This window comes from Magnolia sinica, chromosome 7 (assembly GCF_029962835.1).
Source record: "Magnolia sinica isolate HGM2019 chromosome 7, MsV1, whole genome shotgun sequence".
Classification (NCBI taxonomy): domain Eukaryota; kingdom Viridiplantae; phylum Streptophyta; class Magnoliopsida; order Magnoliales; family Magnoliaceae; genus Magnolia; species Magnolia sinica.
The window spans coordinates 35,639,166-35,666,956 of NC_080579.1; the positions used below are offsets into that span (position 1 = coordinate 35,639,166).

At 44.1% G+C, this 27,791-nt stretch overlaps 2 protein-coding genes across 5 annotated transcripts in view; one reads left to right on the forward strand and one right to left on the reverse strand.

Moving 5' to 3' along the window:
- Positions 1 to 2,171: 2,171 nt before the first annotated feature.
- The window catches only part of LOC131251294 (uncharacterized), a 35,041-nt gene continuing 9,421 nt past the window's right edge, over positions 2,172 to 27,791 (reverse strand). Inside the window, exons 2-8 of one of the 4 annotated variants that reach the window (XR_009173721.1) lie at positions 19,064 to 19,158; positions 18,907 to 18,985; positions 18,350 to 18,444; positions 18,165 to 18,260; positions 17,929 to 18,069; positions 14,788 to 14,811; positions 4,995 to 5,183 (exon numbers count right to left, since the gene is read on the reverse strand). Coding sequence is in view for 1 of the 4 variants with exons in the window: in XM_058251921.1 (XP_058107904.1) it covers positions 17,986 to 18,069; positions 18,165 to 18,260; positions 18,350 to 18,444; positions 18,907 to 18,985; positions 19,064 to 19,158 (449 nt within the window). In the remaining 3 variants the exon portion in view is untranslated. Of the gene's footprint in view, positions 2,887 to 4,994; positions 5,185 to 14,787; positions 14,818 to 17,843; positions 18,070 to 18,164; positions 18,261 to 18,349; positions 18,445 to 18,906; positions 18,986 to 19,063; positions 19,159 to 27,791 lie in introns of those variants that run through there. The other 3 variants (XR_009173719.1, XR_009173720.1, XM_058251921.1) reach the window with 3 other exon arrangements.
- Positions 2,182 to 4,228, forward strand: LOC131251293 (transcription factor FER-LIKE IRON DEFICIENCY-INDUCED TRANSCRIPTION FACTOR). The gene is made up of 4 exons (XM_058251920.1): positions 2,182 to 2,631; positions 2,733 to 2,939; positions 3,303 to 3,476; positions 3,571 to 4,228. The coding sequence occupies exons 1-4, from the start codon at positions 2,182 to 2,184 to the stop codon at positions 3,670 to 3,672; spliced, it is 933 nt and encodes a 310-aa protein (XP_058107903.1). The 3' UTR covers positions 3,673 to 4,228.

Here is a 27,791-nt window from a genome sequence, read left to right on the forward strand (position 1 = left end):
ACTTGACTTGGTACCAAGTCTAGCATGCCTAACCCAATTCGAGTCCGGGTCTGGCCTAGACTAATTCGGATTGAATCTGACCCGATCACAAATACTGATTCGGGTCGAGTCTTAAAATAATATGAGAAAACAGATGGATGGAGTAGATATACAACGCATAAATCAATGTAAGCCCACGGTGAGGATCCTATGGACATTACTCAACCTGGGTCGCAGCTAATATTTCTTACTAATCAAGCAAATTTTGTAAATATATATATTTTTTTATCTTATAAAATTGTCATGAGATGACACGACCTAATTAAATTTTAGAAGAAAGAAATCGGAGGCGGTAGCCACGTTGAGTAGCTAGACTCGCTACTGAAGTGATGCCACCAAGTTCGGGCCCACCATAATATATGTGTTGTATCCACACAGTCCATCCATTTGGAGAGATCATTTTAGGGCATGATCAAAAGAATGAGGTAGATCCAAAGCTGGAGTGAACCCCACCATAGAAAATAGTGAGGAGAGTGACGTCCACCATTGAAGCCTTCCTAAGGTCTACCGTGATTTTTATTTGAGATCTAACCTATTCATGAGTTAACACGGATATTAAAGAAGTGGAAACACAAATATCAGCTTGATTGAAAACTTTTGTGGCCCTTAGAAGTTTTTAATGGTGAGCTTACTCTCTTCACTGTTTTCTGTGGTAGAGTCAACTCGAGTTTGGATCTAATTCATTCTTTGGCTCATGCCTTAAAATGATCTCTCCAAATGGATGGACGATGTGGATACAAAACATACATCATGGTGGGACCGACATAACTAGGTGACATCACTTTATTAGTGAGTCTCGCTACTCAACCTCTGCATTGAATCCCCAAATGAAAACTTAAATAAAAATCACGATGGACCTTAAGTTAACACAGACATTGAAGAAGGGAAAATGCAAATATCAGCTTGATCGAAAACTTTTGTGACCCTTAGAAGTTTTTAATGGTAGGCGTGACTGTCTCCACTGTTTTCTGTGGTGGGGTCCACTCGAGTTTTAGATCTGATTCATTCTATGGCTCATGCCCTAAAATGATCTCTCCAAATGGATGGCCGGTGTGGATACAAAACATACATCATGGTGGGACCCACTTAACTAGGTGAGACGTCACTTTAGTAGCGAGTCTAGCTACTCCACCCGTGGGCTGAATCCCCAAATGTAAAGAAGCGGATTGCCGAGTGAGTAACTCACTACATTAAAGTACTGAGTAAACTCTGTGGAGTCCACCATGATTTATATATTTTATTCGCTCCGTCCATCAATTTTACCAGATAATTTTAGGGCTTGAGACCAAAAATGAAGCATATACAATGTTTAAATGGACCACACCATAGGAAACAGTTGAATTGAACGTTTACCATTGAAAATTTATGGGAGGCTACAAAAGTTTTGGATCAAGCTTATATTTGTGTTTTCTCTTCATCCATGTTTGTATGATCTTATGAACAGGTTGGATGACAAATAAACATCACTGCGGTGCCTAGCAAGGTTTCAACAGTGGAAATCATTATCCCCACTGTTTACTGTGGTATGATCCACTTGATATTTGGATATACTTCAATTTTGGGCTCAACCCCTTAAATTAGATGGAAAAACGGATGAACGGTGTAGATAGACCACATACATACAAGGTGGGCCTAACTGAGTTTACTTAGTATGGTAAGAGCAAGAGCGTACTGTACTCAGTATGCAATCCGATTTCCAGACGAAACCATCTAACGGCGTTAAAATTTTCCTGAAATGTAAATTTTTTTTTAATATATTTAAAAAAACTGGTGATGTGGGTGGCACTTAGAGTGACGTGGACCAATAATAATACTGGATTCAGCTGCTCACTGTTTCCACGAAACAGACGATCCGCACTCAATATAATAAAATTCAACATAGATAGTCAGCTTAATTGGGAATCTATTGGTTGGATTTGAGATGGTCCATGCCACTGGATTTGAAAGACAAGCGGCTAAGCCGACGTCATGATACCACCCAATCGATTCCTTTCACACTTAGCAAGCTCTTCTTGCGTGTCGTCTCTCTCTCTCTCTCTCTCTCTCTCTCTCTCTCTCTCTCTCTCTAGCTCTTTTCTCTCTCCATTATATAACGAGCTATATTCATAGTCCCATCTAAAAACAACCAAAGAAAGAAAGAAAATGGAGAACCATGCACATATCAATCCCTGTTTTAATGATTTCACCGACGACAACAGCTTCGCACAAATGATCGACGTCCTCAGAGGAGAGAACGTGATTGCGGACCCCATAGCTAGTTATTACCACCATCCCAACAACAGCCAAGGCGAGTTCAATTGGGAGATTGGGTTCATGGATGACGTCCACGGGTATTGCCCCACACCTGAAGACATGTTCGATTTCAACACTGCCAGCATCTCCGACCCTGACTCCTTTGTCCAAGCTCTTCAACCGCCCTTTGCTGGAGAAATTGAAGAGAACATGGGAGATGATTCATCTGCTTCGATGATGATAAGGACGACGATGCACTCGGCAGACCGTTCCAGGACGTTGATCTCAGAGCGGCGTAGAAGGGGCCGAATGAAGGAGAAGCTCTATGCATTACGCTCATTGGTTCCTAACATAACAAAGGTGTTTTATAATTAATTGATCAGATTTCTTTTATTCTTCCATTTACGATTAGGTTAGGTTGAGAGCGAAGGTGATGATGAGTTTTGTCTGTGATTATGCAGATGGACAAGGCCTCCATTGTAGGAGATGCGGTTGTGTATGTGCAGGATTTGCAGAAACAGGTCAAGCAGCTTAGAGCTGAGATAACAGGGCTTGAATCATCGTCAATTGAAGGGGGATGTGAAAGATTACAGGGTTCCCTCGAGCAAACTCAAGCTGCAGACAACAGTAATAATAATAAGATTCTGATTTGCAGGAAGGTTGTTAAGGTACTCCACTTAATTACATCATTTTACACCAAAATGGAAAAAAATAAAAATAAATTACGACGTATATCCACTGTACTGTTAGTCATGAGGTGGGTTCACTATCACGCAATATATGCTGACCGAAAAGATGGGAGTCCACTTATCAGTAGGGCCATATGAATTTGAAGAATATGGACCAATGGTCTAAATTCAAGATGCATGTTTCTGGCCTCTCTCTCTCTCTCTCTCTCTCTCTCTCTCTCTCTCTCTCTCTCTCATCTATTTTGTCTATAATTTTCCAATTTCTATTAGGAGTATACATCTTGTGCGTCGTATATTTTATGTTGCTTGTGTTCAGTGTTGTCTGACATGGGGGTTTTGTAGATGGATGTGTTTCAAGTGGAGGAGCGGGGATTTTATGTGAGGCTGGTGTGCAACAAGGGAGATGGAGTGGCAGTGGCCCTTTACAAAGCTCTGGAATCTCTCACATGCTTCCACGTACAGAGCTCCAACTTTTCCACCCTCCCTGGACGTTTCATCCTGACGTTTACGCTCAATGTAAGCGCACTTGTAGTCACTCTCTCCCTCTGCATGGCAAGATTGGGTTCTATTACTATCGGTTCCTATGAATATCATATTTGTATGCATGCAGGTTAGAGAATGTGGGGAGGAGACAAGTGTGTCAGCCTTGAAGTTGTGGGTGATGGGAGCCCTTCTACACCAGGGATTCGACTTCAAAGCAACATCGCCTTAGGGTTGAGATGTTTATCACCCATAGTAACAGAGCTTTGTTACGCCCACAAACGTACTAGGCAAACCGTGTACAGACAGGTGCAAATATTCAAGCCATCCATCATGTGGGTCCCGCACTATGCAGGTATTGTGGCCCAAGAACAAAACTAGTCCACAGTAGGACGCCTTTAGAAACATGTATATGCACCGTAAAACATGGCCGAGTTTTTTTTTCAAGTGGTACAGTTGTTTCTTGAACTACGACCCACGTGACGAGTGGACCAACCGACTCTTCAGTAAGGGGATCTATATAGTGATACCCCTCTGATGGATGGACTGGATCTTGTACCTATGTGCCACACTAGAACATCGAGTGGCATTTACACAGGCTGCCTTATTCATGCGTGTGGATTTTAGTGAAGCTCATCGCAACATGTAGCTTAGCCTTCCTTTCTTGTAATAACATGGGTGCATGGGTGGGGGTGCCCGGAAAGAAGAAGAAATGAAAAAAAAAATTCTCCCATGTTGAAGTATTATGGCAACTAGTGAGGAATGAATGAATCATCGCCATTTGACCTTGTGCGAGCACCAACCCATCATTTTTGTCCTTGCAATTAGTCACGAGAGGCGTAAACTTTTAGAAAAGAGGATGTCTGCCGCCCTTCTATCAAGGGTGATTTTATCATTTTAAGTTTTTCATGCGTTGAAACTTAGCAGCAGGAAAAATAAAATAAAATAAAAATAGTATAGATAACACGGAATGTAGCATCCATTTAAATATAAGTAAAAATCGGCAACGCAAATGATGACGGATCTGATTTCCTGCAAGGGCAGGGCGCAAACTATGACACTTTCTATGAGATAGTTTCTTGCCTCCGATGGCCCACCTTCTAGTGCTCAGATTCTCCATATGTAATATTTTCAGCCTCCTGATGAACGTTCGGGGATCACTGTGGCCCCAGTCATCGAGCCCTCATGTATGTCTCATTAACCAAACAGGGCCAATAAGCAACATGCACTGGCACCACGGATCATTATCGCTCCAACACGCTACAAGGCACCCCATACGATGAAAATGGGAAGCCCCACCGTAAAGAACACGGTGAACAAAATCAGGCCATTCGGTCATCGGATGGGCCAAATGGACAATAGATGGTCTGGCTCAGCATTAAGGTGCGGCCCACCTAGTGAATGGATCAGCCTGATGTTAATGGTAGGGCCTACTATTTTCGTGGTAGGGATGTCTTAAATAAGTGGCATGTTAGAAAGATGGCACCGCACCTCTTTTAAGTTGTGGAGCTGTTGCCTGTTCGTGATCCGTTATCTTCCCTAAAAGTTCTCACGAAGAGGAAATATATGATACTCCGGATTAGTATGATGGTTGATACACACATACACTGTTCACACTTGGCACATGTCCACGTGCATGTCATCCTACACCATCCAACAGTTTGTATTATCACCCACAGAGAAAGGCACCATACTAAAGGTTTGGATCCAGTGAGAAAGACATCATCGGAATGGTTTAGATCGCCTGTTGGGGATAAAAAATACAAGTCCGCAGACTCGGACTTAATGCCTCGGATCACAAAAGGATGTGTCAAGTCCGAGGCATGGTGCGCTAAACCGAGACAAAGGTTGAGTCGGTTCGGACGACTCATCAGCGTCCCGGGCATGCGTCGGGCGGACCACCCTGCCAGACCGACCATCGCTAGGACGAGCCTCATCCCGGATATCTTGGGATAAGATCTCCAACCCCGAAGCTCACGGGATCGGATGAAGGCTCAAGATGGGCACGATCTTATCCCCGTGATTCCAGGAGAAGATCCCACGCTCAATATCGGGAAGAGAATCCTTGTGCGACACACGCCCCAGTAGCTATAAAAGAAGGACCCCTGTCACCTTGAGAGGGACGGAGAAAATCCTCTCTAAAAAGCTCCTCAATACTCTTAGACCTAGAATCCAGGCCTGACTTTGGCATCGGAGGGTCCCCTGCTCAAGCCAGGGTCTCCTTTGTCCCTTTTTCTTTTGTGCAGGTACACGAAGGTCCAAGAGGAGGAATCGGACATTTGCATCAACAGCTTAGCGCCGTCTGTGGGAATCGTACAAAAAGCCATCTCGTATCTCTATACCGATTTCAATGGTGATGACTAGAAGGACGGTCCCAGAAGAAGATTTGAATGAGAATGCGATTACAGGGCCAGCGGGTCCAATCGCGGTTCCCGCAGCCCAGAACCCACCTAACAACCGCCGACGAGGGGCGACCGGAACAAGCAACAATCAGCGGGGTCGCGACGATGGGCGGTTGGATAAGGAGGTTCAAGAAATCCGCTCCGATATGAATATGATGAAGCAGATGCTGGAACGAATGTATCAGCAGCAAATGCAGCCACTCCCGCATCCTCAAGGGGAGACGGCGCACGTACCGACGGCGGCGGTTGATCCTCAACCTTCCGCGCCGCAGTCTTTTCGGCCGAGCCAACCCCAAAGCGGATCAGAACCATCTCCAGCGCAGTCAGCCAACGCTTCCCTCCCCCCGACTGATCTTCGGCACGAGATAGAACGAAGAAGGCGCAATCGCCCATCCATGGAGGGCACGGCAGAGAGCAGTGAACCTTGGAAAGCCGACATTCAAAATTTTAAAAGAGAAGTGCGGGAAGAAATGGCGAAAGAGATGGCGGACATAAAGCACGGCCGGAATGTATATCCGACCGGGTCCGAAGCGAAGGCATCCCCCTTTGTGGACTCGGTACTGAAGGCCCGGTTGCCCGAGAGGTTTCGATTACCTCAAATCACTCCTTTCACCGGCAAGACCGACCCAACGGAGCACATCGAATGCTTCAGAACCTATATGGAGCTCCACGATGCCTCGGACGCAGTAATGTGTCGGGCCTTTTCTCTTACATTGACCGATGTAGCTCGACTGTGGTTCAAACAGTTGAAACCAAAGTCCGTCAGTTCATTCGCTGAGCTGAGTGACGCCTTCCTCACCAATTTCATCGGCGGAAAGAAGAAATTGAAGCCCCCTGCACATCTGAACAACGTAGTTCAAAAGCAGGGAGAGCTACTGAAAGATTACATCAAGCGTTTTAATTTCGAATCCCTTCAGGTTCGAAAACATTCGGAAGAAACGGCTCTCAATGCGCTCATGCAAGGAGTTAGAGATAAGCCATTCCTGGCATCTCTAGACAAAACTCCGCCCGATACTCTGGCAGAATTTATGGCACGGTCGGATAAGTATGCGAATGCCGAGGAAGCGCGAATCCTGCGTGAAACTAAAACCTTAGCCAAAGAGTCAACCAAAAAGGAAGCCGACTCGGCCGGAGGAAGGAAACGCAAGGATGATCAAGCGCGCGATGAGCGAAGGTCGGGAAAGCGGCCGGACCGAAGATTTTCTGCATATACTCCCTTGAACAAAACTCAGGAAGAGGTATTGATGGAAATAAAAAATGAAGGCTTTGTTAACTGGCCCAGTAAGCTCAGGAGTAATCCTAATCGGCGGGACAAGGATAAATACTGCCATTATCACCGTGATCACGGACATAACACAAGTGATTGCCGTCACCTAAAAGAAGAGATCGAACGACTCATAAAAGACGGCCGACTCAGAGAACATATGGTTAAAGCTGGGGCGGCTGAGGCACGCCCGACCGAGAGCCAGCCTATGGAAGAAATCCGGACGATTATCGGCGGTCCACAAGGTGGGGGCGACTCAAACAATGCACGAAGGAATCATGCAAGAAAACTTACTCAGCCTCAGTCCGAGCTCATGATCATAGATCGGCCACCAAAGGAGAAGAAAAGAGAAAGATATTGCATCTCTTTCACGGACGAAGATGCCCGAGGCATCTATCACCCCCACGATGACGCATTGATTGTCACCCTGGCTATCGCTAACCGAAAGGTGTTTCGGATACTCGTCGATACGGGGTCATCTGCAGACGTGTTATTTACCCAGGCGTTCGACAAAATGGGGATCGAACGGTCCACACTACGCCCAGTTCGGACCCCATTGACCGGTTTTTCCGGAGGACAGGTACTGCCTGAAGGGATTGTCTCGTTGCCGCTCACCGCTGGTAGTGCCCCATGTCAGACGACGATGATGGTTGACTTCTTGGTCGTCGATCAACCCTCAGTATACAATGCAATACTCGGCCGACCTTCATTGAGTCTCCTCCAGGCCGTGATATCCACATACCACCTTTCAATAAAGTTCCCGACCGAGTCGAGAGTCGGAATTGTCAAAGGAGACCAGCAGGATGCAAGGCGATGTTACATGATAGCCGTAAAAGGAGCCGCCGACAAAAGTCTGACCAACATATTAACGATTGAATCATTGGACCCTCGGGGCGAGAATTATGAACGAGGACAGCCGGTCGAGGATCTTGTCTCGGTCCCCTTGGCCGAGACAGATGGATCCAAGACGGTACGAATTGGCTCGTCTCTGCAATCCCCTTTGAAAGAAAAGCTGACAGCCCTGCTCCGTAGGTACGCCGACGTCTTTGCCTGGAGTCATGAAGATATGCCCGGGATCGACCTCTCTGTGGTAACTCACCGACTCAACATCGATCCGTCGTATCGACCGATCCGACAGAAGCGGCGACCGCTCGGCCCTGAACGATACGCTATCATTGAGGAAGAAGTCGACAAACTCCTCCAGGCTAATTTCGTAGAAGAAGTATACTATCCAGAGTGGGTCGCGAATGTCGTGCTCGTAAAGAAATCCAACGGGAAGTGGCGGGTCTATATTGACTATACTGACTTAAATAAAGCCTGCCCAAAGGATAGCTTTCCGCTTCCAAGGATAGACCAACTAGTAGATAGCACCGCCGGACATGAGCTCCTTAGCTTCATGGATGCTTATTCAGGATATAATCAGATTGCAATGCATAAGACAGATAAATCAAAAACTACCTTTGTCACCGACAAAGGCCTTTATTGTTACCGAGTGATGCCATTTGGTCTGAAAAATGCCGGCGCAACCTATCAAAGATTAGTTAATAAAATCTTTGCTCGGCTGATAGGCCGAACCATGGAAGTATATATTGATGACATGCTCATCAAAAGTATACACGCGGCAGATCATGTGAGTGATTTAGAAGAAATGTTTCTCACCCTACGAAAGTTTCGGATGAAGCTGAATCCGAATAAATGCGCTTTTGGGGTGCGCTCTGGAAAGTTCCTCGGTTTCTTGGTTAGTCAGCGATGAATAGAGGCAAACCCCGAGAAGATAAAGGCCTTGATTGATATGGAATCCCTAAAACCATAAAGGACATACAAAGGTTGAACTGGACGAGTCGCGGCACTTAATCGGTTCCTGTCCAGCCACCGATAAATGTCTCCCTTTCTTCAACAATTGAAAGGAAGACAAACAATGGGTAGACGGAAGAATGTGAAGCGGCATTCCAACAATTAAAATCATGTCTCGGTTCCGCACCTCTCTTATCAAAGCCCGAATCGGGGGAGTCTCTGCTCCTTTACCTAGCAGTGTCCGAGGCAGCGGTTAGCTCGGCCTTGATACGAGAATCCGAAGGAAAGCAACTGCCGGTTTACTACGTCAGCAAAACATTATTGCCGGCGGAAACAAGATACCCAAGCCTGGAAAAAATGGCCTTGGCTTTAATCACTTCCTCTCGCCGACTCAGGCCGTACTTCCATGCCCATACCATCATCGTAATGACCGATCTTCCGCTTCGCCAGGTATTGCAGAAACCAGAAGCTTCCGGCCGACTCACGAAATGGGCCATCGAATTGAGTGAATTTGACATTCAATATAAACCAAAGGCAGCAATCAAAGGGCAAGCAGTAGCTGATTTTATCGCCGAAGGAACTCCACCATTCGAGCTCCCGGTCAACGATATGCCAAAGGATGTTGCAGTTCCAACAACCGCTCCCCCGACCCTTACCTACCCCATTCCCTGGAAACTATTTGTCGACGGTTCTTCCACCTCGAAGGCAAGTGGGGCTGGGGTTGTGCTGGAAACCCCCGATCATACCTATATACAGTATGCCTTACGACTCGGATTCCAAGCGTCGAACAATACGGTGGAATATGAAGCATTGTTACTCGGCCTCCGTCTCGCCGCTAGCTTGGAGGTCACGCACCTCAGTGTTTTCAGCGACTCTCAGTTGGTTGTTAATCAAGTTACCGGTGTATACCAGACGCGAAAAGACTAGTTAAGGGCGTACATGCAGAAAGCAAAAGAACTTATCAACGGATTTCAACTCTATCGTGTCACTCGGATCCCTCGCATGGAAAACAGCAAAGCCGATTTACTAGCAAAGCTCGCCTCAGCCGATGAAGATGAAATACCCAGGTCTGTCCCTGTCGAATACGTCGATAAGCCGAGTATAGATGAACCAATTAGCGAGGCCGTCAATACAATCAACTCGGAACCATCCTGGATCGATCCAATCCGCCAATACCTTGACGAAGGGAAGTTGCCCGAGGATCGCGCCGAGGCTCGACGAATTAAGATCCGAGCCTCCCGTTACACCATACTCAACGGAACCCTCTATAAGAAAGATTACTACGCCCCGTTGCTGCGGTGCCTCAAACCCAGCGAGGCAGATTATGTATTACGGGAAATCCATGAAGGAATCTGCGGAAACCACTCTGGAGGGCGATCTCTCGCCCATAAGGTCCTACGACAGGGATATTACTGGCCCACTATCCAACACGACGCTCGCCAGCTCGTCCAAAAATGCGACAAATGTCAACGATTCGCAGCAATTCCGAGGCAAGCCCCCGAGGCACTGACGCCGATGACTGGTCCCTGGCCCTTCGCACAATGGGGTGTCGACATCATAGGCCCGCTCCCTATGGGAAAAGGTCAGACCAAGTTTGCCGTGGTAGCAGTGGACTATTTCACGAAGTGGGCCGAGGCAGAGCCATTAGCTAAAATAACCGAGCAGAAGATCACCGAGTTTGTGTGGAAAAACATTATCTGCCGATTCGAAGTGCCCCGTACCATTGTCACAGACAATGGAAGGCAATTTGATAATAGGAGCTTTCGCGAGATGTGCGACAACCTCGGAATCAGAAACGTTTATTCATCACCTCATCACCCTCAAACCAACGGACAGGTTGAGGCGGTTAACAAGATTATCAAGCAACATCTTCGGACCAAGCTTGGCCGGGCCAAAGGAGCATGGGCCGAAGAGCTCCCGAAGATTCTTTGGGCTTACCGAACTACAGCTCGAACAGCCACAGGAGAGACTCCGTTTTCACTAGCTTATGGCTCGGAAGCCGTCACTCCCGTTGAAGTCGGATTACCTTCGGCTCGAATCACCTCATTCAATGCAGAAGAGAATGAAGAACTCCTTGCACTCGGACTCGACCTTTTGGACGAACAAAGAGAAGTGGCGCGGCTGCGCACGGAGGCGCGGCAACGACAAGTGGCTCGGTTCTACAATACCCGAGTTAAGGTTAGAAGGTTTCGAATGGGAGATATGGTTCTCCGGAAAGTTTTCTCCAACACCAAGGAATTTGGATCGGGTACGCTGGGACCCAAGTGGGAAGGACCCTATATCGTCTCGGGCACCATACGACCAGGAACGTATCGGCTAGAAGACCTAAACAGACAACCATTGCCTCACCCTTGGAACGCTGAACACCTCAAGGTCTACTATCCCTAGCTCGGTACTCGATGTTTAAAGACTCTGAACTAAGAAAGGTTAAAGCCAAATCAAATGAATAAAGCTAAGTATTTTTCTTTCATTCATCAAAGCACGTACAAATACAATGTGTGACTACATCAAAGTGAATAAATAAAAAAAATCAAAGGGCCCTGGTAACTGTCCTCATGCACCGGCCTCGCCCCCAGCAGCAGTGTCTTCGGCAGCGGCGTCCGGGTTCTCGGGTTCCGGGGCTGCTCCACCCTCGATTTCCGAAAGGTCAAGGTCAGGAAAAGATTCCTTTATATCCTTGACGCATTCCAGATATTCGCTTTGGAACAAGCGGTCCCTCTCGTCCTCGAACTCTGCCGACTCAAGGAAAGCTTGGACGGCTTGGTCCCTGGCCTTCTCAGCCTCCCGAGCCTTCTCGTCGGCCTGTCGAATACGCTCCGCCGCCTCAAGCTTAGCCTGAGCTAAGTCATCTGCGCACGAAGCATGAACTGCGAGAATTCGCCGGTTCTCTTCTTCAACTTCGGAGAGCAGAGCCAGTACCCGAGCAACCTCCGCTCTCGCTTCATCCAAGGCTCTTCTAGAGGAAGCCGCCTCTGCTCCCGCATCTTCGGCAGCCTTCCGGGCAAGAGCCGCCTCGCCTGTCAGGATGCCGACCCGGATTTCGGCCTCCTCGCGCCGCCCTTCAGCTTCTGACAGAAGGGTCTGCAGCCGATGAGTTGAGGATAGCTCCTTGCTGGCCTTAATCAAGCAGGGAGCGAGTTCGAAAAGCATCCTCGCTGCATGGCTGACGGTTTGAGATGACGGGGCGTTATAGAGCCTCACGAACTCTCTTTCGCCACCGTGGGCTAAGGCCCAGGGAACCATCCCCGATACCACTTGCTGCAGGACAGACGACCCTTCCTGGTTCGTCTCCTCCCCTCTGGAGGATGCGGTCCTCGTCTCACATTCCCCTCTGGAAGACGCGGCCCTGGTCTCTTCCTCCCGTCTCGGAACGTCCGTTTCAACGTTCGCCGAGTCGGGTGCCGCCTGAGGTTCCGAGGCAGCGGCCGCCGTCTCCTCCGCCCTTTCTTCCGGGTCGGGAATTACGACGACGGAGGGGGCAGAAGAACTCGCTGGCTCTTTCTCCTTCCGCACGACCCTTTGCCTCTTCGGCAGCCGAGGCTCCGACAGAAGAACTGACCGCGGCGGAGCCTTCAACTTCGTGACTGCCCTAAGGGGAGGACAAGCTCCAGTCATTTCTGAGGGAGCCGGTTCGTGAACAATCCTGAGATTGGGACGGCTTCAGCGGATCTCAGAAAAAAAAAAAAAAAAAAAACGAAGTAAGTCGGGAAAAATTCAAACTCAGAAGACACATTTTCAATTACCCGTGACTTCCGAGTCTAGACGAGATGAAGGCGTTCCGGCTGTAGAAGCACCTTCCAAGACCTGTCAGGATCCAACGTCCTCAACTCTTTGATCCGAGCCGAGGCACTTGAGCCGAGCTTCGGCCGCTTCTTCGGAATATCTGCCAGACACAAGTCTTCGGACTCAGAATATTACAAAAAATGAAAAAGGACGAGAGAGAGAGAACCCAAGTCACCTGCCCTCTGGAATGTCCGAGGAACACGAGCCTCGTAAGACCCGGAGTTGTCAGTCTCCCACCGACCACATGCCCAAAACCAACGCTCTCTCCAATGTTTGTTGGAAGTGGGAGGGTCAGTTATCAAGGAACCGCCTCCGCCTCGCCAAGCAGCGAAGACGTAGAAGCCAGGATAGTTCGGATTCACCCGCATTTGGTACAGGTGGAGAAATTCGTCGACTGTGAGCGGTGGCTGCTCCATCTCGGCCCACAACACCGCACACCCGAATAAATTCCTCCACCCATTCGGGACTATCTGCCCCGGGGCAATCTGAATGCGAGACAATACTCCCCGGACGATGGCCTGAAGGGGCAGACGCAAGCCGCATTGCATTGACACTTGGTAAATGGCGACCGCCCCAGCAGGAGGGTGATCCGGCAAGTCATTTGGACGGGGGAGATAGGTGATGACCGATTCGGGGATGTGATACCCGATTCGGATTCTGTCTAAGTCCGCCTCAGTTAAAACTGAGGGAACCGGACCGCTTAAATCTTCCCCCGATCCTTCTCCTTCAGACTCGGCATGCGCCGGTTCATCAACGGGAACTGGGTCGGAGGTTCCCTCGGCAATCAACATTTCATCTTCTTCCTCCTCATCTTCCTCCATGCCCCTTGGGAAGTTAGGCCTTCCCGGGCGGGTTAATAAAGACGACCCACCACGAGAAGGAACAACAGAAGCAGGGCGCTCCGCCGGAGCTTCAGTGACTCTCTCGGATAGAAAAGCAGCGTTGACATCCACTGCTATCTCCGTCAGTAAGGAAGGCGATTCCGCAACATTCCAAAAATGTTGCGCTTCGCCTTCGTCTCCGGAAGCTCCCCCCTGGGGACTTCGAGAACCCTTATCCGCCATTATTATCTAATAGAGAGGGAGGAGAAACTCACCGGAGGGAGAAAGGAAAACGGAAATGGCGGAAGGAAGCGCTGACGGTTAAGAGAGAGGAAAGGAAGAAGATGAAAGACTGAGAAGGCTCCAAAGGGAATGAAAAGTAGGAATGGCAATAGAAGTTCAAAATGCGGACCCCCACCAATTTATAAGACTGCCATACGGCGGGAGTAATTAATGAGGAAATGATTCGACGCCTGCATCGATTCCCCCACTCGACACGTGGCGCTCGTCGACTGACGACAATAATGCTCTTGCTACGTGTCCAACCCTCATTGGCGGGATGAGCGACTTGACGGCTGACGGCGCATGCGATGTCAGGAACCGAACCGCCTCCCGTCAAAGGCGACATGGAACGCATTAAATGACCACCTACTGTCTCGGACTGGGTTATGAACCGACTCAAAACTCGCTACTCCTAAGTGTCATATGAAACACACGGAGTAGGGGGGGCTTACTGTTGGGGATAAAAAATACAAGTCCGCAGACTCGGACTTAATGCCTCGGATCACAAAAGGATGTGTCAAGTCCGAGGCATGGTGCGCTAAACCGAGACAAAGGTTGAGTCGGTTCGGACGACTCATCAGCGTCCCGGGCATGCGTCGGGCGGACCACCCTGCCAGACCGACCATCGCTAGGACGAGCCTCATCCCGGATATCTTGGGATAAGATCTCCGACCCCGAAGCTCACGGGATCGGATGAAGGCTCAAGATGGGCACGATCTTATCCCCGTGATTCCAGGAGAAGATCCCGCGCTCAATATCGGGAAGAGAATCCTTGTGCGACACACGCCCCAGTAGCTATAAAAGAAGGACCCCTGTCACCTTGAGAGGGACGGAGAAAATCCTCTCTAAAAAGCTCCTCAATACTCTTAGACCTAGAATCCAGGCCTGACTTTGGCATCGGAGGGTCCCCTGCTCAAGCCAGGGTCTCCTTTGTCCCTTTTTCTTTTGTGCAGGTACACGAAGGTCCAAGAGGAGGAATCGGACATTTGCATCAACATCGCCCATGGTGGCGCCCATCGTTTCCACTGCTTCTAGATCAACAACGGTGGAATGTTAGCAGGAATCGAGAAGAAATTTCTGAATAAAGAAAAGTGTGAAATCTCTCGATGGAAAATGAAATCTCCATGAAACTTTCTTTCTTTTTTATCTGAAAGATTTTATTTTATTTTATTTTTTCTTTCTGATTTTTGAGACGAAGAGGGCCAATAAGAAAAAAAAAAAAACAAGAAAACAAACAAACAAACCTAGGGTGTGATCCACAGTGGACATGGCCGGTTGAATGATCAATCTGGTCCATCCATCTATTGGGCCCCGTTAAGGGTCTCTTGTGTTTCAAAAATGGAACTTTTGAAATTAAACATTTACTTCTCTTTTGACAATTAATTATATTATTATTTTTATTTTATTATATTTTATTTATATAAAACTGTCATTTTAATGACAGATGGTCTATGGATGAGAAAGTCTAATAAGTGCAGTTTTGTATATTATACATGCCATCCATGCTAGGACCCAATATATGAGTTGAGCCAACGGTACATACCATTCAAACAAACGTTGGCTCTAAGACATATCTGTTTCTCCGACTCTACGCACGCAGTTTTTATGGAACTTTCGTAGGCCGGTATAAATGGTCCCTCTATTCCAGGTTTGATAAAAATGCATCCCTAATATTGCTATAAGATACACCAACACCTTAGGCACATAACATGGGAACTTCTTTAATGATCCAAACCAATAATAAGATTTACCTCACCATGGATGTGGGGTATCCCTAAAACCTATAAAGATCAAAATATTACAACTTCTCAATTATTCAAAGGTTAGGAGATTGTGCAAATGTGAAGAAAATGAGTTAAATGGACTCACTTGGGAACTGACACAGCCTGTTGAGTCTGTTATAAATTTGGACGGGAATATTGAACTGATAGATTAGAATATTAGGACAGTGGCTCATGGGCTGAATATGGAAACCCACGGAATGGTATTGGGTGAAAAGGGTTGCCATGGAAACTTTGATTGATGTTGACCTAACGGATTTCAGTTGAAACGAACACCTGATAATCAACGAAATCAGATTGTAAAGGACTGGCTTACTACTTGGTCTATATAGTTGTTGTGCAACTGTCTTTCAATCAGAGCTTTGTGTCAGATCAAACTTCAGAAGAAAGAGATTATAAGCAATAAACAAAAATATATACTAAAGAATCAGATTCTCAACAGACAATTCTGTCATGTGATTAGCAAAACAAAGATGAGCAAATTGTTCAGGTAATGGGTTTAATCAACCGAAGGAGTATATCGGATTGAATTGAACTACAGAAAATCCAGAAACTAGCCAAGTCAAGGAATCTGAAAAATCCATTCAAACTAAGCCGTCTAAACATATGTCCAACGGATGAAATGTTTTGAAATCTGTTCCAAAGTAAACATGAATAGATAATGAAGGGTGGAAAGATAAACAGGGTGGGATGTCTCCAAACCATGGTTCATTTAGTGTCTCACCACACAAAGGAAGGGGCCTCACCTCCAATTTCAAGTCTCAGGAAAATAACAATTGTTTAGAAACAACGGCTCTACAATCCATACACATCCAACTAGGACTGTTAGAACCTGCTACACGTGTATTTTAATAAGGAATGAATTAAGGAATTAAACAGAAAACATGCTAACAGAGCTAAACAATTTGTACAGACCACGGGGTTCTACACGGATGAGCAGTGCACGTGTGAGGTCCATGAACTGATTTGCCATCCGTGGGACCCACCAACCTAATGGGAAAGACTGTATACATATTAGGGGCCCTCTTTTTTCTCATCAGTCTGGATCATGGGTTTTATCTCTTGATCTAGATGTGGGGTTGATTGTATCACCATCTACAGAGGGTGCAAACAGACCAGCAGTCTGGATCACTGAACCATGAGCCCCATGTGCCAGAATATAATGTTCATACCCTAAGGTCAGGGGATCATAATCATAGTTCCAAAACTTGCTGACTCAGCTTGGCAAGATTTCAAGCTGAGTAGCTGGGAAATTTGGTATTAGGCCTGACTCATCCTGGACTCAGAGACACTCGTCAAATCAACTCAATGGCTTGATCAACTCGACATGACTCAGTGTGACTCAAATCAAGTAACTCACCCCCTGGGTGGAGATTTAATTAAAAATAAAGAAGGCAGAAAATGGGGATTTGAACCTCCCACCTCAACCAAAGTAAGCAACGCACTTAACCAGCGAGGTATCTTCGTAGTTTTTTATTTGAGTTGTGTTTTATATTTTTCTTGTACTAATTTAACTATTTTAAATATCCATCTACATTCCTAATACTTTCAATTTACAATAATTAAATATCAGGTCCAGTCAGTTCGACTCTTTGAGTCAACCTGACCCAGCTGAACATCTAGTTGAGTCAAGTTTTCAGGTCTAGGAACTATGCAGATAACTCTGGTTACACGTTCTGAAGCAAAGGAGGGAGCAGAGATTGGTATATGAGAATGGATCCTCAACTAAGAATATGCGCAAAATATTCAGGTCTTCAGTTTGTACAACTGGGGCCCACAGTTCAATGATCCAAGCCATTAGCCTTTTGGGCCCCATGGTGGATAGACCATGAACCAAAGTTCTCATCAATAGAAGAATCCTACACACCAGCCTAGGGCCTTATTTGTTGAATTTGGACCGTTGTGGTCTCTTCTAGATGATCTACTCTCAGGCCATGAATTTAAAGATTGGAATCATCCTATCACATAGATAGTTGCAGAATGATCTATCAATGGAGATGCCCAATATACCAATAGCCCAGACCACAAAACCAAGGACCCCACTTGGATGAACTGGATACTGGATTACATTGTGCATATCCACAAGTCAAGGATGTTATAACTCCTAGTTCAGACATATTAATGATCCGCGATCTTGATCAATACTGTTGCTGACAATAATGGAAGTACTTACCCAAACTCAAGCATTGAGAAACACAGGAAAAAAAATTAAAATAAAAAAATAAAAAAACAAAACAAAACAAAAATGCATTCCCTATGGAACTACAAAATGGACATGAATAAACTGCATCCACTGGTTTCATCTCCTCAAGCTCATCAATAAGCACATTAGAGAATCTATTATAAAAGAGAAAATTTTACCTTCATAAAGAAAGAAATGTGAAGAACATCCACAGCTGCGCTTACAACAAGAGAATCCTAGTGGGAGGCAGCAGCACTAGCAACAGCAGCTTCTAAAAAGCTCCTAACTTCAGTGCCTGGATCTGGGAGCTCTGCTGGGATCTGTTGAAGGCAACAATCAGCATGTTAAAGATAAGGTGGTGTGACTGAAAAGAAGAAGAAGAAGAAAGAATGGTCATTGAACACCCTTTACTAGCCTTTCCAAAGCTGTTTAGCTTTCTGGGAGAAGCTCCAGCAGTCACCAACAAGCGTACAACATCCATGTGTTCTCCTCTCGCTGCATGATGAAGAGGCTAGAGAGACAATAATTCATGTACTTTGATCAGATGGTGATGGATCACATTAAAGAACAAGTGTTTTGGGGATTTCAAAGGCCACTCACAGTATCTCCTTCAGTATCAACTGTATCAAGCATTCTCCTTACACAGTCTGGTCCATCAGCCGCATCAATCAAAAGTTGGACAATTTCAGTAAATCCTGCAGACACCATCAGTCAAAATAGATACACACGAGGTAGCAAGGATAGTGATTTCCAAGATGAGGAATTGTGGGATCCTCGGCCTGAATATGCACAGCATATTCAGGGTTTCAGTTTGTACAAGTTGGGCCTATGGTGCGTGACCCAGATTATCAGTCTGCTGTGCCACTCCATTGTAGGACCTTACCTCAAAAATCCCCTTGGTCGAATGACCCTAATCTTTTAATTCATCACCTCAAAATCAATGTTCAAGAAGAAAGATGCAGCAGTGGTGCAAATTCAACAAAAGAAAAGGCCCAAGCTTTAAAAAATTGTCCTATCAGGAAAATTTTAAGGGCAACATATATCAGGAAGGAAAGGGAATCACTGAACCATAGGCCCCACCTGCACAAACTGAAAAGCCAGAATATAATGTAAATATCCTTGGGTGAGGATTGTGCTATTCACTCAAGATTGCCTACCTCCTGCACAAGCATCATGAAGAGGGATTGTGCCTTCCTCGTCTTTGGACTCCAAGCTAGCTCCCCTTTCCAACAATAGCTGAGTATTTGTACTGTTAGTATCCTTATTCCATCAGTACATAAACAGAACAAAGAGCTTGCAAAATTAGGTTGCCACCTGAACACAAGATGTGTAGCCATAGAGACAGGCAAGATGAAGAGCAGTATCACCATCTTCAACCGGATCATTAATACTGCCGCCACTCAGATTATCTTCATTTCATTCACATAAGATAAAGTCAAAAAGAAAGAAAAAAAGAAATTCAAACAATAAAAAAAAAACACCACAGCATGAAAAATGTATATAAAGTAGCACAAAACATTCCATTTCATGAATTACCTAGACGTGATAGATAAACCACAAAAGAAGCAATGAAAGTAGACCACTTGAGAGCTTCAAGGCATTATGAAAAAAGACATCTGCAATTGCTTCTACTACACATCACAAAATCATTCATGCACCAATAACAAAAAGTACACATGGAACCAGCATGTGATATAAGAGAACTAGGGCCGAGTTGCCCACTAGATGAGGGAACATGTTTTATTGGATATGGAGCAGCAAGGAATTATAACCAACAATGATGAGTACCGACTATGATGGGTCCACTAACAAACTTGCAAAATCACAAGAAGGCTGCCAACTTTCACAGTTCCCTCTTATTCTCACTTGGCATGGTCCAAGTACTAGGCCTGCTCCACATGCTCTTTACAGGCCATTTAACACTAATCAAACTTCCACTCCTTAGCAAGGTCGTTTCTAGTTTACGTAGAGAACGTGGCCAATACATTGCTTACCGGGTTGTAAAGGAAGTTGAGAAGAAAAAAAGAGACCTGTAACGGCCATTACAGCCCCCTAACAGTCCAACCCCCCCCCCCCCCCTGAACTTGTAATGGCTAATGCAGGTTTTTCAATTATTTTTATTTTATTTTTATTTTTTAAAATTTAAGAGAGAGAGAGAGAGAGAGAGAGAGAGAGAGCACAACTGCTGTTACGAGGGCCATAATGATCGTTACAGTCCAAATCATAAAGGTAACGGTGGTGGCCATTACGGAATACTGTAGTTGCAGCTGAAGGAGGTGTATTTCATGCTATAAACTTAGATGATATCGGAGCTAGAGAGGCCTTCATGTGATTGCATTTTGTTTAGAATTGAGACAATAAAGCAAAAGATGTTGAAAAAAAAAAAACGTGGGAAAAACCTGCAGTTGAGAAGCTTGGTAGAGCAGCAGTTAAGCTATTCATATGTGCCAACATAGCTCCAAATGTTGCAAACTCACCCTATCAGCAAGTGGTTAGATTCAGCAGCAGAGGCAAGCGAATGGGTTCATGCTCCCACAACTCCTAAGATTAGGGAAAAATGGACAAATGCATAATGCCGAGAAGTTAAGGCATACATGGTCGCTTTTTAGACCGGTATGACATAGTAAAGGATGCGATACTATACGTGATTGTTGGATTGGCCCAACCAGACAGCATAATAAACTTTATAGTGTAGTCGCTCAGGAAGGATGTTTCAAACTGTCATTGATGCATCAAAGGACAATGATAGTAAAAAATGGTTATATTATCGGCATAACAACCATTACATGATGGTAATAGTGGTGCTCAATACGTGACGCGGGGCTTAAACACCCGATATATATATATATATATATAATGGTACTATGAGGTCGATCTCATGGTAACTTACCATGAGGTCAAGCTGTGTGGACCCCACCGTGATGTGTGTCAAACGTCTACCCCATCGGCCAGATGCACCATTCCACAGTGGACCATGGGCTTAAAAATCAAGTCAATCCATGACTCGGGTGGGCCACACCACATACAATAGTTGAGAGGGGTTACCCTCCCATTAAAAATTCATAATCATTTATTGGGCCCACTGAGAAGTAGTTCACAAATCCAGCCCATCCATTAATGCAGGGGCATTTGCATTCAATAGTTCTGTCAATAGGTCCACAGGTATAAGTCCTTTTAAAGTCGTTACTGGTTACAAAGCTAGGAAGCCTATTGACCTTATCCCTATGTCATTGTCTCATAGGCCATCAGAGTCTGCAGAGTCTTTTGTGCATCACATACATTCATTGCATCAAGAAATCAAGTGAAAGATCACTACTGGTAATGAACATTACAAATTTTCTGCAGACCAACATAAACGTTTCAAAGAATTCAATATTGGGGACTCTGTGATGGTCCGCATTAGGCCCGAGCGGTATCTTCCAGGGGCCGTTCATAAGTTACACGCGTGTAGCGCTGGACCTTTCAAAATTATAAAACGAAACGGTCTCAATGCGTATGAGGTAGATCTTCCACCTTCTACGGGAATTAGTTCCACATTCAATATAGAGGATCTAGTTGCTTTTCAGGGACCCACTGATACTTTGTCCGGCCCTTCGCCCACCCATTTTGATTCCCCAGATTTACCCCTTGATCCATGGCCTCTTCCCGACCTTTCTTCCCAGCCTCTACCTCCAATACTTAGCCTTCACACAGAGGAAATAGAGGATATCCTGAACCATGAGATAGTTTCCACATCGGATGGCGGTTTTCAAAAGTACCTAGTTAAATGGAAGTCACGCCCAACTTCCGATAGCACGTGGCTCACTGAGGAAGAGCTTTAGAAACTTGATCCTAACATCTTGGAGCGATTCAGGAGTTTTATTTCACCAGTGGCGATATCTTCGCAGCCGGGGAGAGTTGATGGGGACATCCGGCACGCGCACGCACGCACGCCACCCCCCTACTCATGTACGTACGAAGGAGGGCCCCACCGTCGATCTGTCTCGATGACGACATCCAGGGAGGGCCTCCTATTTAGAAGACAGTTTTGAAAAGAGTGGGCCCGATAGTCAAGAAAAGCCCATCATGAGATCTCATGATCTACTAGTCGGATTAATTTTATATTTTATGTTTTGCTTATTGTTATTATTTAGAACATCATGAACGCTTTAGATTTCTTTGTTTGGTTTTTATTTTAGTTTACTTCATCGCCAAGTAATAGGTTGCGCACATGTCGCGAGTTTAAGGGTATAGGGTTTTCCCTATAAATAGGCATCCCTTGTAGTTCTTTTGATTCATTGAAGTTGAATAAAAATTCCTACGTGGTTTTTCTACTCTCTGAGTTTCTGAGTTGTGGAAAAATTAAAGTAGGTGCGAGGCCCTCTATTTTCGAAGGGTTAACTACCGTGGTGCGAAGCCACGTTTATCTCAATCCGCCCCTCCATCCTATTTCATCCATCCCACAACTATCTTCGCGTTAAATCCGTTTGTTTTGCAGCTGTTCATCCCTCTACAGCCGGTTTTCAGAACCTAGCCCTGCAGAAGGGCTGAAACTTCGACGGAGCACCACGCCCAGATCATAGCTCGAAACGACGTGAGATTAGGAGGTTTTGCAGCTCAAGCCTGGCCGTCCAAGGCCAAGGAATTCTTTTTTGGATTCGATCCCCCACCACACGTGTGGCCGACCTCGACCGCACGTGCGGACACACCTAGCCCGTTGTCCACGCGCAAGAGCTGCCTCGGGTTCAGGTTTCTTCATATTTTCCTCTTTTTATACCTAATTTCATAAATCCTGGCCCCAGATTACATTATCCCTAGTTGATTTGCCCCTTCTCTCCCCCTAGGGTTCCTTGAATCGAAATTAGGGAATTCCTTGGATTAGGGGCTGATTATTATGCATGTGTGGCTGAATTCTATTTCCCTTTGAGTATCGTTTGACTTATAATTTTTATTGTTCCAGCCCTAGCCTGTGTAGGCCTGGACTCGCATAGATTCCCCTTAATTGAATGTTTGGACTTTCATGTGGGATATGGAATTTGTGTAGTTGTTTCTGAACTAATGTGATGTTAAGCCTGAATTCTTGCACATCATATTTGAATTTCATGTCCTGCGTCATCCATTGTGTCTGTCCCACTTGGATGAGGGGTCGGACCAAGTTTCAGCTGCATTCAAAACTCAGGTGGGCCCCGCCAAGTGATTTTATATGTTTTAAGCATGTCTTCACATGGTTTTAGATGGTATGGCCCACCTGAGTTCCGTATACGGCTAATTTTTGGGAATCCCATAACCTAAAGGGGTCCCATCAAATGCACAGTATTGATGTTTGATACACATCACGGTGGGGCCCACACAGCTCGACCTCATGGGAAGTTCCCATGAGGTCGACCTTATTGTGTGTGTGTGTGTGTGTGTATTAAAATCGACTATTTTAGCCCTTGTGTCACATAACGAGTTGATACAAGGTCCAATACAAGCATGTAATAGGCCACCATGACACTGATACAGTTTTTTTCCTTCCAAAAACATTTCAACCACTATAGAGTTGTAATGGTCGTTACAACCATTGTTATCATTGTTAAATACCTTTCCGAGAAAATAAAAGATTCAATTTATATTTTCAAACTTATGAATATAATGGTAGATGAAATTGGGATGAAAAAGATTCTATAAACTATTGCTGACAATTAGGCAACGTATGAAGCGATTGGAAAAATATTAATGAAGAAGTGAAAGCATTTATTTTGGTCACCATATGCCACATACTGTATCGACCTCATACTAGAAGGCAATGGAAATGAGAAAAATATTACTAAATTGGTTGAAAAGGCAAGATAAATCACCACATTCATTTATGATCATAACCAAGTAAAAGGAAGTTCATGAACGGGAGAGAGTTACTTAAAGCTAGTGTGACAAGTTGAATTTGCTACAAATTTTATTTTCATTGAGAGTTTATACAAGCATGGGGGAGAGTTAGGTGAAATGCTTGCTTCCCAAGAGTGGCTCAACAAAGCATGACCAGGAAACATCAATGACAATAGCTGAAGTTGTGGCAACCATTAAAAACAATAAATATTAGAAGAAAGCCAAAAACGTACTTAAGGTAATGGAACTACTGATAAGAATTCTTAATCATGTAGATACTGATGAGGTACCTACATTGTCTTCGTTTATGAAGCCATATATAAATGAAGCTTACTATTCGTCGTAATTGTGACAACTACAAAGATTACTGAAAGATGACCAACTATTCATCATGATTGTGATACTACAAAGATAACTAGAAGATTCAATGAACATTGGATGATTTAGCATTGCCATAACCTTAATGTGGCAGATAATAGTATAGAAGTGATACACAGTAACTAATACTAAAGTGATATCTCATGCATGAATTATGATGCACTTATTAGTGAGTAATTTTATGATACAATTATTAAAGTCATTTATTCTTTTTATTATTATAACGTAGGCTACTATCTAAATCCAAGGTTTCAGTATGCTGGATTACTTATTGAGGATAAAGAGGTCCGTGTTGGGCTGAAAATTGTAATAAATATATTAGAGCCTAATTTGGATAGGCAGATAAGGGCATTAAATGAAGTGAGTTGAACTCTTTAATTACTGGTCATTAGTCATTCATGAATACATATTTTGTTATTTAGTTGCTTAAAACAAAATGATTGAATGTTATTTTTCAAAGTCAGAAATATATGGACTTCGCTAAGGCAGCTTCTAGATGCACTTGCACATTTCAAATAGCTCCAGGTAAGAAACTGAGAATCATACAAATTGTTTGATTGATAATGTAGCAGTGCATTTGACTGTATTACTATTACGTATGCAAAAAAAAAAAAGCATATAGCTGATTGGTGTGGTTTCATACCAAAAAAAAAAGAAAAAAAGAAGTTATTTTGCATTAATTCATTCAAAACAATTAATAGATTATGGACGAAGATTTGGACAACATATGTGCATACACTACAACATGAAGTTGAGAATAAGAAATGCAAAGCGAATGGTGAACCAATCCAGGTAACTTTTGTCCAATAAACTTAGACTATATATAATGAAGATGACCCACTTCTACCTCAGTTAGAGAAAATGGGGCAACAAGTAGAAGAAAACTATGATGAAGTTGTGGTGCATGACCCAACATTATGCGAGCCAACAAGAGTCGTGTGGCTATTTTGGAGAGGATGATTGAAGATTTTACTTAAGAGACGAGGATCATCAAAACGAAGACGGATGATGATGTTAATGATGGTTGGTGACTAATGGCGAGTAGTGGTTTTGTATTTATGTTTGAAATTACTTTATCACCTATGAGTTCATGAATAATGGTTATGGGCATATGATTGTGGATTGTGATCTGTGGTTATATAATTGTATCATCATTCATCAACTTATCATTACTCATATAATCTTATTTATATTGATATTGGATATTTAGAATCTTAAATACAGGACTTTTTAAGTCAGTCTCATTCTTTCAAGTTAATAAAATCATCAGGCAGCCCAAAACAGCATTCTTACCAAAGAATGGTATGTTACATCATCATATACATGTTTGAAACCATAAAAGAAAACATATTCGGAATTCTCCTGTTTTTACGAAATTTTCCAGTATCTTTTCTCTTTTCTCTTATTTATTTATTTATTTATTTATTTATTTATAGATGAAGATAATAATAGTCTTTCAGCACACCGACAGTAACCTTTATTGAATACCTCTAGTGATGCACCATGACAGTGATAGATGAAGATATTTGATTAATAAAGAATTCCATATTAATCTCTTTTCAAGAAATATATTTGTCATCATAAATGGTTTGATGGAAACACCATCCTTGCAATCTCCTATTTAAGGTGCTATTTGAATGTGTTGAATTGAAAGTGCAAAAATGCATTTACAGGGAAACAATGTATTTCGCTCATTTTTTAGAGCAAGGGCTTGTTTGATTTTCAAATTACAATGCAAATGCATTGCAAATTCATCATCATTACTTCCCCTTTTATTTCCATCTCTTGGATAGAAGTTGACATTGACCGGGAAAATGTCTTGGTGCAAAACAAAGGTAGGATATATTTTGGATGCAAAAACTGGAGGGCTGATGGGGACATCATGCACACGCCCCCTCTGCGCAAGTATTCGAGGAGGCGGGCCTTAGCTTCGATTTGGATCGACGACGACATCTTTGGAGGGCCTCATAATTAGGGGGTTGCGTTATGGAGCTTTGGAGTAGACCCGATCATCACATAGATTCTACCATCGGATCTCATGATCGTGGCCCACTACTTTAAATGATCTAAGATTTTGAGTTTTGATTACTTTTGTTATCAGAAACTTCTCGAACGGCTTTGATTGCTTAGATTAGTACTTATTTGCTTTAAGCTTTGGTATTAGTGCGTGCACATGACGCAAGGGTAATTTTTTCTGTTTTTGGGGTTTAGGGTTTTCTTATAAATATAGCTATCCCATGTAGGTATTACAATGATGTTTAAGAATAAAAATTCTTGCGTTTTCTTCTTCTCTCTTTCTTTGGGTTGAATAATCGAATTGAGTGCGAAGCCCTCCCTTCCTCGAAGGGCTAACTAGCATGGTGCGAAGCTACATCCGCTCCAAACCATCTCCATCTTCTTACACACAAATTCCATCACCCCTCCCATCATCAGATTCACCTCTTTTGGCATCCAAATTTTCTCCTACAGCAGTGCACAAGCAGATTTCATATTCTGGCCCATCTGAGGGGCTGAAACTTCGGCGAAATACTATGCATAAACCATGCATCGGATCGACACGAAACTTGGTATGGAACCTGTCCATTTCTGGCCGATCTCAGCCTAGGAGGCATTTTTCGATTTTGTGGGCCCCACGCACCCACGGACGATCCATCACGCATGTGCATCCAGGCCCCCTGGTTGTCCAACATGTGCAACCTTCCCAAGTAGTCTCTTTCCTTCTATTTCCTTCTCTTTTGACTTTGAAAACTCCTTAATCTAAATCCCTAACCCTAAAAGGTCCAAAATCCCAATTATCCCCAATTTGTAAACCCTGGATTTTCCCCCAAATTGAAATTTAGTGAATCGCTTGAGTGGGGAACAATCCTTGGCAAGAATGGATGGTTCTTACACTCCTTTGGGTTTGTTTGGCTTATAATTTTATTTGATCTAGTCCTAAAGTTGTGTAGGCTTGGACCCCATAGATTCCCCTTTTTGAATGTTTGATAGTATGTAGGATTTGGAATTTTGTGACTGTTTACAATTGGTATAATCTCAAGCTTGATCTCTTGCATTCCATATTTAATTTCATGTCCTACATCAAGGACCCATACTGATGTTTATGTCATATCCAGGCTGTTTATCCGTTCCACCAGCTCATTTTAGGGCATGAGCCAAAAAATGAGGCAGATCTAAAGCTCAAGTGAACCACACCGCATTAAATAGTGGGAGTTGAACGCCTATTGTTGATAATTGCTTGGGGGCCACATAAATTTTGGATCAAGCTGATTTTTATGTTTTCCCTTTATCCATATTTGCATGATCTTGTGAACGGGTCGGATGACAAATAAACATCAGTGGGCCCCACGAAGGTATTGTCTTTCAGCAAATGAGGTCCATTAGGACCACTGTTTCACGTGGTATGGTCTATTTGAATTGTGGATTTGCCTCTTTTTTGAGGCATGCCCTAAAATGAGCTTATGGAACGGATGAACGGCATGGATATAACATATTCATCATGATGGACTCTATATTTTTGTATGTATAGAAACACAGAATCCATTTAAAATCGACACGATTTTCGATGAATTACTCCAAAAACCAAAATAGTGTAAAAAATAATAATGATTTATTTACAAGCTATTTACCTGTAAATACGAAAATCAAACAGGCCCCAAGGATATTGGTCATGTCCACAAAAATGTCACTCTTTCATTTCCATTTCAACCAAAAAATTCAATGCCATCATTTCCATTTTAAAACTTAATACACCTCTTTTCCATTTCCATCTTGGGAATGATTCCAATCTCTAATATGATCACCCTAACCTAATCGTCTTACC